The sequence below is a fragment of the Pan troglodytes genome, chromosome 1 (genome assembly GCF_028858775.2).
Source record: "Pan troglodytes isolate AG18354 chromosome 1, NHGRI_mPanTro3-v2.0_pri, whole genome shotgun sequence".
In the NCBI taxonomy this organism is placed as follows: domain Eukaryota; kingdom Metazoa; phylum Chordata; class Mammalia; order Primates; family Hominidae; genus Pan; species Pan troglodytes.
In genome coordinates, this window is record NC_072398.2 from 95,825,828 (window position 1) to 95,838,080 (window position 12,253).

Consider the following 12,253-nt stretch of genomic DNA (forward strand, 5'->3'; position numbering starts at 1 on the left):
CTGGTTGGTGAGGCAGCTGGCATATCAAGGGGTAGGGATATGCCCTTTTGCTTTCTACAGTGTACAGTGACAAGGGCCATTTGTCAGGCTGGACAGGCTGGACAGGGTGTCTGAGATGGGGCAGGGAGCCTGGGATCTGAACAGTGGGGCCTGAAGTCAGAGGTGAGGACATGGTCAGGGAGGTGAGCCCAAGGGGCCCAGCACAGACCCATGTTTTGCTGCTTCTCATTTTGTTAATACTGAATGAGGGGGCTGAGTCACAGATAAGGACAGGGCTGTCTAATGCCCAGAGCCCTGGGAAGGCAGGGTTGGAGAAGAGGTGGAAGAAGCACACAGAGCACTGACTTGGAGGAAGAGACTTTATTTGGCCCCAGCCCCTAGCCCCACAGCCAAGACAGTTTGACATAACAGGCCCCGGGGCCCTGGTTGGGTAGAGGCAGGGTGGCCTGGCCTCCTGATTAGTGGCTGTGGCCGTGGCCACCATGACTGTGGCCGTGGCCGTGGCCACTGTGATCTTGGCCACTGTGGTCTTAGGGGGTGCCCTCCCCAAGACCTGGCTTATGGTGGTGGCCAGGGCCCTCGTCACCCTCGTGCATCTTCTCGTGGGAGGCCCAGGTTAGCCTCGCCATCAGCATGATGAACTCCTCGAAGCTCAGTTGCTTGTCTGCATTTGTGTCCAGGTCTTCCATGATGTGCTCTATGACCTTTTCATTCTTATTCTCCTTCTGCGGGTGGGGAGAGAAGGCTGTGAGAGCTGGGTGTGGCCAGAGGTGGGGACTGGGAGCACAGTAAATGACCAGCTGGCAAATGTACAGGGAAGCCTCACCCTGGGGCTGGATTTAAAAATTAAAAATGACCATAGGCTGAGTGCGCACAATGGAGCAGACACTGAGCACACACCAAACGCTCTCCAGTTTATTCCCTCCATGACCCTGTGACTTGGGTGCTGATTCTCTATTTATAGAAGAGGAAGCTGAGTTCCAGGGTCTTGCCCTGGTCATGGCATGAGTAAGCCTGGAAATGTCACCTCATTTGGTCCTCATAACAACTTTAACAGCTAGGAATGGTATCTTCCTGGAGGAAGACTCGAAACCAGTCCTAGAGAGGGTCATTAGTTTTCACAGCTTGACTACTCAGGGCATGCAAATTCAGATCTGACTTAGAGGCCAGTTCCACTCCGCTACCCCTCTGCACTTCACTCCTTCCCCTGCCCTCCCTTCCCTTCCCTCTGGAGGTTACCAATTAGTGAAACTTATTTCAACCAACACAACGGGGAAACACCTAGAAAAACTAGGTGTGGACAGGGGAGATGGAGGGTCAGAGAGCAGAGTATGTGCTCCGCTGACCTTCAAGGGTGTGATAAAGTATAAAAGGGGAGATGGCCGGACAGGGTGGCTCATGCTTGTAATCCCAGCACTTTGGGAGGCTGAGGCAGGCAGATCACCTAAGGTCAAGAGTTCGAGACCAGCCTGACCAACATGGAGAAATCTTGTCTCTACAAAAAATAACAAAATTAGCCAGGCGTGGTGGTGCATGCCTGTAATCCCAGCTATTCCAGAGGCTGAAGCAGGAGAATCGCTTGAACCCCGGAGGTGGAGGTTGTGGTGAGCCGAGATTGTGCCATTGCACTCCAGCCTGGGCAATAAGAGCGAAACTCTGTCTCAAAAAAAAAAAAAAAAAAAAAAAAAGAGAGAGACATCAGGGGAGGTGGAAGACCCAGACCCAGGCGGGGTCCAAGAGAGCACTGGTTGGTTCCAGCTCTGCCACCCTCTGGCTGAGTCACCTCGCTAAGTCCCTTCCCAGAACCTGTGGGGTACCCAGCCAATGCGAGCACTCTCCTGTGCAGCCCATCCATGAGGCTCTGCTTCCTTTCCCACAGCATCACTTTGCTTCTGGCGGGGGATGTCAGGTGGGGGGTGAAGCGGGCATAGGGGGTCACATGGAGGATAGTTTTGCCATGCGGCCTCTCTGCTGGGCCCTTTCTTGCCTACCCCACCCAGCATCCTGCCCGCCTGAGGCCTCCACCTATGGAGAGCTGTCAGGGCCCCTAACTCTGAAGGCTGCAATTCTCCACCTTACCAAGGCGGAGGGAGGAGCACTGGGAGGGCTGGGGACCTACCCCAGGATGTCTGGCTCCGGGAGTGGAACTGAGACTGAGACCCATGTGTTCCAGCCTTCTTAATGCAGGCCTCTGTTTCCCGACTTTCCCCAAATTTGAAAAGAAAACAAAAAGGCTGTTGGAAGTGCTCAGCCTTTTTCTTAGAACTGCCTAATCATTTTTGGAGCAGGGGAAAAACCTCCCAGTTCCCTGAGTGCTGTGCAGGTGCTCTCCATGTGCTATTTATGCATTCATTTTCCACCGCAGACCCTTAGGATTAGAAAAGCCCTCCAAGTCTTCCACCCCAAGTTCCCGCCTGAGGCTTAGGGTCTCCTCAGCTTTGTGCCAAGTGTCATCCTCAGGGGCTTCCCTCCCCAACATTCGGGGCTCAGCTCAAATGTTACCTCCTCAAAGAGGCCCTTCTCATGTACCCTAACTGGTCACCTCCACCCCGCCCAGCCCCATTGCCCACAGCGCACTCTATCTCATTTTCTTCCAGGCACTTATTGGCATTTGGCTTTATCTGTGCTCTTTATTGGCCAACAACTTTACTGTGTGTCCCCCTCCACTGGAATAGTGGGCTCCCCATTTACCACTACATCCCTCTGCCCAGAACAGGGCCCGACAAATAGCAGGTGTTCAATTGAGCAATTTCTTGACCCTGTCGTCCTGTGTAACTGTGAGCACCTGCCCTGTATAACAGGACACTCGCTGCATCTTGGGGCTGGGCTCCAGGAGCTCAAACCTTCCCCTTGATTGCTGTAGCCCATACTCGCATCCTCCCTTGTCAACCCAAACTGCTGTGAGGCTGGGTCAGACCTGCCAGAGTCCAGCCCTACCTTGAGAAAGTTTTGCAGATCTTTTTGCACCAGCTCTTTGAATTCCCCCTGGTTCAGGGTGTCTGGGTGCCCCAGCTTCACAGAGTATTGGTGGAAGGTGTTGATGATGGTCTCTATGTTGCGTTCCAGCTGCGACATTTTGCAAGTCATCGTCTTGCACTCTGTCTGTGTAATGGAAAACCAAGAGTTGGGACACTTAGAAGAAAATGCTGTCAAGCTTCTTTGACACTTCCTACTAAGCACTCACAGAAATAGTGGGGGAAGTGCAAAATAAAAAGAAAGCACAGGCTGCAACTTAACTGGGAGATGGCCTGTCACACACATGTACAAAATGAGTTTTTAGAATATCTACAGAGTGCCAAAAAGCAAAGCATTTGAGGGCAGGAGGCCCCAGGGGAACATGACCTAAGAAAATGTGAAAGAAGCTTTAAAGTGGGCAGGGCCAACCAAGGAGGGCTTCTAGGAGGAGGATTTGGAAGGAAGTTGGGTCAGGGAAGGAAAGAAGGAATTGGCAGGCAGGCTTCTGCCTGGGGAAGCTGGCAGCTCACTTACCAAAGCCGAGGAGCCACACAGAGTGTTTGCCAGAGCTGTGCAGGCTCGGCATTTATAGGCAGCTCCTGACTGGGGCACTTGGCCCTTTGGCCCTGTCTCCGGAAGATTGCTTCACAGGTGAGCAGTGTGGTAATGCTGCCAGGAAGGGGGCTGGGGCGGGGCAGGAAGTGTTCACAGAGCGCCTTTTGCTTTTTTGTGAAATTCCCAACCCTGGCCTGAAACTGGTTTGGGAGGAAGCTGGTTGTTTAGTTCATTTCCCTTCTATCCTAAGGCCCTACTCTCCCCGAGTGAGCCTGCTGCTCCTCTGGCACCACTCAGCCCCCCATCCCCTTTGAGGTTGAAGCAGGCTGAGGACCTATGGGGGCCTGACCCTCTTGGCTGCCCCCCATGGGCAGTCTGCCCCTTCCTTTTAGTCCAACAAGGATGGTCTGAGCTCTCACCCATGCTTGCCTGGCTCTGTGATACTTAGGATGGCGAGGGGTTGGTGTTCTTAGATTCATAGGGTGAGATTTGGGGTTAGAAGGGTTCTCAGAGGTGGGCAACCCTCTTGCATTGTAGATGAAGAAACTGACACCCGGAGATGGACCTGAGCAAGGTCACATAGCTGGTTGCTGACTTGGCAGGAAGGGGACCCAGCTATTCTGGTTCCTGGTTAAGGGCAATTCTGATGATACCTTCCTCTTGCAGTCTGAGTGAGAGAGCCTCAGGGCGAATATGTTTCTAGCATCTCTCAGCATCATTTTTCTAAATCCTGCTCCCAGCAAGGGTTCCAGGAACTTATAACTTGGGAGACAACTGTTTTTACATAGCCTCCTGGTGGTCAAGATGTGTCCTTCTCCTGCTATGAACCTCCAGTGGCTCCCCATTGCCTATGCAGAAAGCTTGGCTTAGCCCTGCACACAAAGCCCTCTTGGAATGGCCCTGCCTGTCCGGCCAGCTTCCCTTTCACTACCTCCCTGCCCACTGTGGGAACACAGGGCCCACCTCCCACCTTGCCACCCCAGGAGTGCCCTTCCCCTACTCCACAGAGATATCCTGCCCACCCCCACAGCTCAGTTCTAATGCACTCTCTTCCAAGGAGACTGCTCTGTGCTTCCCATTTGGAAACAGTTTCTGTCTTCCTGACTATGATTCTCATACCACCTCTGGCTCTCAACACTTGCTTTCCTGGAGTAAAATTATTTACATATTTTGCCTCTGTCCAACAATTGGCTGTAGATCCTCAAAGGTAGGTTCTCATTCATGTTCTCCTTCTCCTATGCACACAGCCCAGGGCTTGGCAAGAGGGACCCCCTCGGATTTGCTGATTGATCCTTGCTGAAGTCCTTGCTGGCATCCTTTCCCCCCACCCCTGGAAGCCAGTATGGATGATCCACCCTGGGACTCCCTCTTGCTTGCTGCCCCCTCTCTCTATCAGGAAAGATGGTTCTCTTCTTCTACCTGCACTGGTTATTTTGTTCTGTCTCCATGAAGCCTTCCTTTATTGCCCCAGCCCCTCCAGACTGCTTTGTCCTCTGAAAGCCTGAGGCAATCTCTGTGTGTGCTAAGCATTGGCCCTAAGCATGGCCTGCCTCACACTGCTGAGATGCACCTGGAGTAGTGGTTAAGACTTCAGACTGTCTGTGTGACCTTAGGCGGTTTACTTAACTTCTCTGTGCCTTACTTTTCTTATCAATAAAATAGGATAATATCAGGACTTACCTTGAGGATTGCGACAATACATGGAAAGTTGGGAAGAGCTCAGTAAATAAAAGGTATTATTACTAATAATCTTTTCATTCATTTATGCAACAAATATTTGTTGAGCACCTACTGAGTGCCAGATATGAATGCTAGATGCTGGGAGAACTTGATGAGTGAGTCGCAATACAAAGGGGAGACATAATCTTATATCCTGTCTTCCAAATTACGTTTTAAATTCTTGGTAGCTAAGGACAGGGCTTGGCACAGTGCTAAGCACACAGCAAGCATTTAATAAATAAATGAGTGCTTGAATGCATGAGTCGCCTATGAATGAATGAACGGTGCAGACACAGCTCAGGAATGCATGAGGTAGATTTCCTATCCAAGTCCACCTTCCATTGTTTAAGCTAATAGAGGAAACCCAGCCAGCAGCCAGCAGCCAGCAGCCAGCAGCCAGCAGCCGACCCTGTGTGCCAATGCAGCCTGTTCTGCAGTCCCTGCACAGCCCCAGGCGCCCTTCCTGTGTGCTCCCATGGCGCCCTCTGCTGCCTCTGACAAAGCACTTCTCACTCTGGACCAAGGATCTCCAACTCACCCTTGCGGGAACCAGACCCAAGGTGAAGCTGGTGGGGCATGAGAACATCAACGGCAGCAGTAGGGCAACTTGTGGCCACTGATATGGGGCCTCAGGGTTGGGGACACTGGACAGTGGTGGCAACTGTGGGGAATGAGAATGTTCCTACCTTGAAGGGACAGCCAGTGTCAGGCCAGGGCTGCCACGTGGGAAAGTAGACCAGATGTTCTTGGACCTCCTGAGGGCCCAGGACATCTGAAGCTTTATGTGAAAATTCCTGTTTAATACAATTTGTCCATTAATTTAAAATAAAAACAAAAAAAGCATGACAATGAAGCAGGGTGTGTGTTAATCAAACCCTGAGTGATGGTGTGCGGCAGGCATCTCTGCTTTGTCATGGAGCTCTCAGCTTTCAGGTGGACTTTCTGGTTCCTCCACACCACTGCGGCTCCTCTAGGCAGGGATGCTGCCTGCTCACCTCCGAAGTCTTAGCACCAGGCAAGGGCTGGCTCAGAGGCACTGGATGAACGCTTGTTGATTGAATAAATTCAGGAGTGCATGAATCAATGATGAAATGAGTGAATGTGACATAAATACTGGCCTGTCACCCTCTGTTCTGTGACTTTCTGCAGAGCCACTGACTGTGGTCATTTAGTGCTGATTCAGAATGAAAGTAAAATAGGGAGTTGGGGGAGACAAGGCTCAGCAGTGGGTGGGAATGAGCAGCTGATCAGGGTTTCAAAACAGACGGGAATCTGCACTTGGGGGATCTGATGCTGACAGTGGGCCCCCATCTTAGAAGGCCACTGCAGGCCCCCAGGTTCCAGGCTAGCCCAGGCGCAGGTGAGGCCAGGGCTGAGCCATTCTGGTTCTGACCGGAGCAGACAATTCCTGGCATGATCAGTAGGTGGCCGACACCCACCTGCCTCCTCACTGCCAGCCGAGGCCAGAGGTTGGACTGAGGGATGGTGGGATGGGGGTCTTCCCCTCTGGGTACTGATTTTCCAGGGAAAGTCGGAGCCTTCTGCTAGGGCATGAAGTGGGTGGGCCAATTTTCCTGGCTCTGTACAATGACTCGAGGTTTCCACTGGGAGAAAAGGGCGTGGCTTTTTGGGTTAAAAAACAAATAAGTGGCCGGGCACGGCGGCTCACGCCTGTAATCCCAGCACTTTGGGAGCACGAGGCGGGTGGATCACAAGGTCAGGAGTTCGAGACCAGCATGGCCAACATGGTGAAACCTCCATCTTTACTAAAGATACAAAAAATTAGCCGGGTGTGGTGGTGCGCACCTGTAATCCCAGCTACTCAGGAGGCTGAGGTAGGAGAACTGCTTGAACCTGGGAGGCAGAGGTTGCAGTGAGCCAAGATCACGCCATTGCACTCTGGCCTGGGTGGCAGGGTGAGACTCCATTTCAAACAAACAAACAACCAAGCAAGTAAACAAACAAGCAGGCAGAGGTTCCTGCAGCTACCATCAAATCACTGTGCTCTTTCCCAGATGCCTGGGACCCACTGCGGGTCTGTCTTTCCCTTCTCTGCAGCTCCCACTGTGGCCTTTCAGGGAGCTTTACCCCTCCTGTGTTGTAATGGGGGTGTTACAGCAGGCACACAGTGGGACCCAGACTGAGGGACTGAGCTGGTTTTAGTCCTTAGCTTTCTCAGACTTGCTGGTGGTCTTTAGAAGTGATTTCCATGTTCGGGCCTCCATTTTCTTATCCATTACATGAGGAGATTGGGACAGCTGACCCTTAGGTCATTTCTAGCACAGATTCCAAGTTTTGATGGACTCTTGGTGGGCTTCATGACTACCACTAGCCTCATGGCCCCTGGACACTGTCTCCTGGCTTACTTGCTCCACCTGCAGGTGAAGTCAGGTCCCTCTCCTCACAGGGACTCTGATGCCTGAGGCCCAGCCCCACTTAGGCTGTGCACAGCCTGCTGCCTATTCCTCCACTCCCTGTCTTCCTCCTTGCTGGGAGTCCCAAGTGCTCTTCCTTGGAGATCTCTGGATACGGGTCTCCTAACCACAAGCGCCCTAACATCCCCCATTTCCCCAGTGCTCATTCTAGACTCTAGTGCATTAGGATGACTTACAGAAGCTATCCACGGGTAGCTTCAGACCATTGTTCTACCATGTTTGGGCTCAGTCCACACCAAGCTTTGACCACCCCTGGCATCCTCGTGGCCTCCCTTGACTGGCCATCCTGAGGTCTCTGAGGCCCCCTGCTGAGAGCAGCCGCACTCCCTGCCCCCATGCTGGGCTGCTCCAGCATCCACAGTGAGGACCCTCCAATGATCTGGCTTCTTAGACATTCAACCTAAGCTTCCCCAAGTCTGGACCTCTCCCCCTGTCTCCACCTTGGCTGCCTCTGCTCATCATCCTCCTAATTTCTCAGACATGCCACCTTCAAAATTGAGAAAGCTGGCATTCCCTTTTGTTGCCTGGCTTCTGTTGCTCCAACCCTTTCTCCTCCCCGATCTCTTGGGAACCTGGCTTTTGCGCTGACTATGTCCCTAGGTTCCAGATCCCTGCAGAAATTTTTGGCGAGTATCTCAGCATCTGGCTTTTGGCATCCTCTGCTCTCAGGACTCCCTTTGAAGTCCACAGCCCTTTGTAAAGAATAAAGGGTTTGCACACTCATCAGGCATTATAATCACTGGCCTTTGGATCTGTCTCCCTCATTATATTATTAACTACTTGGGAGCAGTGTTCTCAATGTACTCATCCCTGGATGATAAGCTTTGCATATGAGTGACACCTGACAAATGTTTGCAGAATAAAATGAATGACTGGCTTGGTTTGGCCAGAACTTATGCTTAGGAGATGGCTATGCCCTGTAATTATGAAGGCGTTGGTGGATAAAGCTAGTTAGAAAAAAAAAAGACGTGCCACACAGAAGCATGAAGGTAAGGAAGGAAGTGGAAGGGAGTGATGGATAAAAGAGGTTGCTCAGAGACTCCTAGTGAGTGAAAGGTGGCTCCGGAGTTATCAGAGGGCGCATGCTGCCACCTTGTGGCCTATCTGCATCAGGACAGCCTGTGGGATTCCTTTCGCCCCAGGTTTTTAAACTTTTTGTTCTCTGGACCCTTTTATATGTATTCATAGAAGTTATTGAGTATCCCAAAGAGCTTTTGTGGATTAGATGTATCAGTATTTACTACATTAAAAGTTTAAAAAATTTAAAATGATTTATTAACTCACTTAAAGTACCATTAATAAACACATTACGTATTACCACATTTTTAAACAATTAAAAATAATTATATATATATATGTCAAAAGCTAGTGAGAAGAGTGTGTTTTTTCACATTCTTGCAGACCTTTTTACTGTATGGCTTCAAAGAAGACAGCTGGTTTATCACATCTACTTCTGCATACAAGGTATCGCTGTAGGTTGCTTTGGTTGAAGATTTGAAGAAAATCCAATCTCCCACAGATAAGTAGTTGCAAAGGGGATGAATACATTAATAGCTTTTAAATATATAATTGTGGATATTCTTCTCTCATATTACATCAAAACCCAACAAGTGATGGTTTCTCAAAGGTTAGTTGTAACGTAGAGTCTGAAACCATATCAATGAATTATTTGTTCTCTGTTACATTAGAATCAATTGGTCCCTCTTAAAATTTAATGGATCTTTTATCCAAACTTTGTGACTTTGTGACTTCATATATTGATCATTTGGAAAATATTGGTTGACTGAGTTATGTACGTCTTCTAAATGCTGACATCATTTATTACTCAATATATATACATATTTATATATATCACACACACATATAAATAAACCACATTTGGCCGGGCGTGGTGGCTCATGCCTGTAATCCCAGCACTTTGGGAGGCTGAGGCGGGCAGATCATGAGGTCAGGAGATCGAGACCATCCTGGCTAACACTATGAAACCCCATCTCTACTAAAAATACAAAAAATTAGCCATGTATGGTAGCACATGTCTGTAGTCTCAGCTACTTGGGACACTGAGGCAGGAGAATCACTTGAACCCGGGAGGCAGAGGTTGCAGTGAGCAGAGATCGTGCCACTGCACTCCAGCCTGGGCGACAGAGATAGATTCCGTCTCAAAAACAAACAAAACAAAACAAAACAAGCAAAAAAGCCCCACCACATTTGTTAATATCACCACTGATCCTGTCAGTAGTCTTCAAATATTGGGAAGCTGTGAAACTCATGGTGGCAGATACAAATTTTCCAAAATTCAAATTTTTGCCTGAAAGCTCCAATTTTATTATGCTAACAAATTCTAGTTGTTTTCCCGGAAGTGAAAGGCTCACTTTGTTAATTTTCAAGAAAATGTATGCCGCATACCCAAATATGAGTATCCATAGTTTGGCTATCATTTGTTCTATGTTATTTGTTCATGGCGTCCATGAAAAAGTGGCTGGTTCAGCTCACAACTGTAGCACACAAATGCTTTTCCTTGAGAGAATCAGGGTTGAGATTTAATAAAATGAGTAATTTTTCACTGCTTCATCAAGAACATTCCTAAGTGAGCCTCCTTTTCTTGAAAGAATACATTGTGAGGAATACAATGACTGCTAGTGCAGTCTGACGCCACACATAGGTTCATGTCTCTAACGGTTTTTTCTACCATTGTTTTTGTGTCATCAGTGCAAATATCAGCACAGTGAGGAAAGTGAGGAGCAGGGAGTCTTGGTTTGTGGGCAGTTTCCTGTGGTGGGAAGTTCAGAGAATATTGTTCTGGAATTAGTTTTGATCTCATGGACCCCCCAAGGGATCTTGGGGTCCCCCAGTTTCCCCTGGGCCACTTTTTGAGAACCACTGCCTTAGGTACTTGAAGGTATGCATTATTTGAAGCAGGTCGGTGTGCTGGCTTGCTTTTCCTTTCCATTTCTTCTTTTGACACCTTTTAAAAGCGTGTCCTGTTTAAGTCTTTCTTTCTTTCTCTCTTTCTTTCTCTTTCTTTCTTTTCTTTCTTTCTTTCTTCTTTCTTTCTTTCTTTCTTTCTTTCTTTCTTTCTTTCTTTCCTTCTTTCTTTCTTCTTTCTTTCTTTCTTTCCTTTCTTTCTTTCTCTCTCTCTCCCTCTCTCTCTCCCCCTCCCTCCCTCCCTTCCTTCCTTCCTTCTTTATCTGACAAATGCTTATTGAGTTTCTAACATGTGTCAGCATTATGCCAGACACTAAGCTAAACCCTGAGACTACAGAATAAAGTAAATTCCCACCTCTGTGAAATTCACAGCTGGAGGGAAGCTTAAGACAGAGGACAAAAAAATGTAAATATAAATAATGATAGTATTAAAGGCAGGTAAAGAGATAGACTTGGGAACTGCTCTTGAGGAGATTATAATTACAATTCATTCAGGTGCTAGAATGGAGAAGAGAGACTCTGAGCCTCTACCAGTCCCAACTAGTCACGGAGCCCTTTCCAAAGATGCCAGGCTGAAGTGGAGCCTCTGGGCGCAGGTGGGGAGCGAGGCTGGGCACTTGGGAAGGGTCCTGAGATGGTGGGAGGTGGGGCAGAGAGCACTGGGAGCCTGCTCTGGCAGCGTGGAGTGAGATGGGGCTGGGGGCCAGATAATTTAGGACTTAGGAGGTCCTCTCGGGATTCTGAGTTCACAGAATCAGAGAGGGACAACCCGCACTGCTCTCTTCCTCCCTCCTGATGCCCTCGTCCCGGACAGCCCTCAGTCTGTTAGTCCTCAAGAATCTGTTGGTCTCTGGATGGGGCAGAGAATCTGTTGATCCCCTTTGGCAGCCACCACCCAATCTCTTCTTGGGCTTCCCCTCCCCAAGCCGCTCCAAAAAGGGGAACCGAGTCTCCTCAAGTCCTTGGTGCCCCGGATGCAAGCCCAGAAACCTTCTCATTTTGAGAGCTGTTCTACTTATTTAGGATGGGCGGCCAGCAAAAGGCATGGAGAAACAGCATGTTGCCAGGCTGGGGAAACTACCAGGGTCCCTACAGTGCTGGTCCCAGGCTGCAGTTCTTGGTCTCCTTCATCTCTGTCTCCGGCTCTGCCCCACATTCACCCTCACCCCAGGACAGAGCTCAGCAGCCCCTGCTCATCACACAGCTCCAGCCTGGGTCTGGGTGCATGACTGGGATGAATGCCAGGTAGACCTGGCGCATGCTCAAGGGGCCCCATCCAGAGAGCGCTCCTGGGGAGCCCAGTCTGAGAGTGGGACTGCAGCTCACTGAGAGCAACTGTTCTGGATTCAGGGCACTTCCTAAGTGTCTAGGGAGGCTGCCCCACCCTCCGGGACATGAGAGGCTCTGCAGGTCCCCGTGGAGACTGCATCCTACTGCGTTCTTGGAAAGTGTCATGCAGAGTTTCCTCTGTGAAGACTCAAGGGCTGTAAGTCCAGGTTGCAGAATGTGGAATGAGATTAGGTGACAACTGGAACATGGCGAGGAGCTGGAGATTCTTGGTTTGTGGGAGGCTTTCTGTGGTAGGTGGCAGCTTGATGCCGACGGTGGGGAGTGGCAGGCGGGAGGATGATGGGCAGACATGTAAGCTATTGGGGCAGAATTAG

The 12,253-nt window shown here is 49.8% G+C and overlaps 1 protein-coding gene across 1 annotated transcript; it reads right to left on the bottom strand.

Moving 5' to 3' along the window:
• Positions 1–341: 341 nt before the first annotated feature.
• S100A9 (S100 calcium binding protein A9) lies at positions 342–3,578 on the bottom strand. The gene is made up of 3 exons (XM_514430.7): positions 3,490–3,578; positions 2,938–3,102; positions 342–725 (listed from the first exon to the last, which is right to left on the bottom strand). The coding sequence occupies exons 2-3, from the start codon at positions 3,085–3,087 to the stop codon at positions 531–533; spliced, it is 345 nt and encodes a 114-aa protein (XP_514430.1). The 5' UTR covers positions 3,088–3,102; positions 3,490–3,578; the 3' UTR covers positions 342–530.
• Between the last annotated feature and the right edge of the window lie 8,675 nt (positions 3,579–12,253).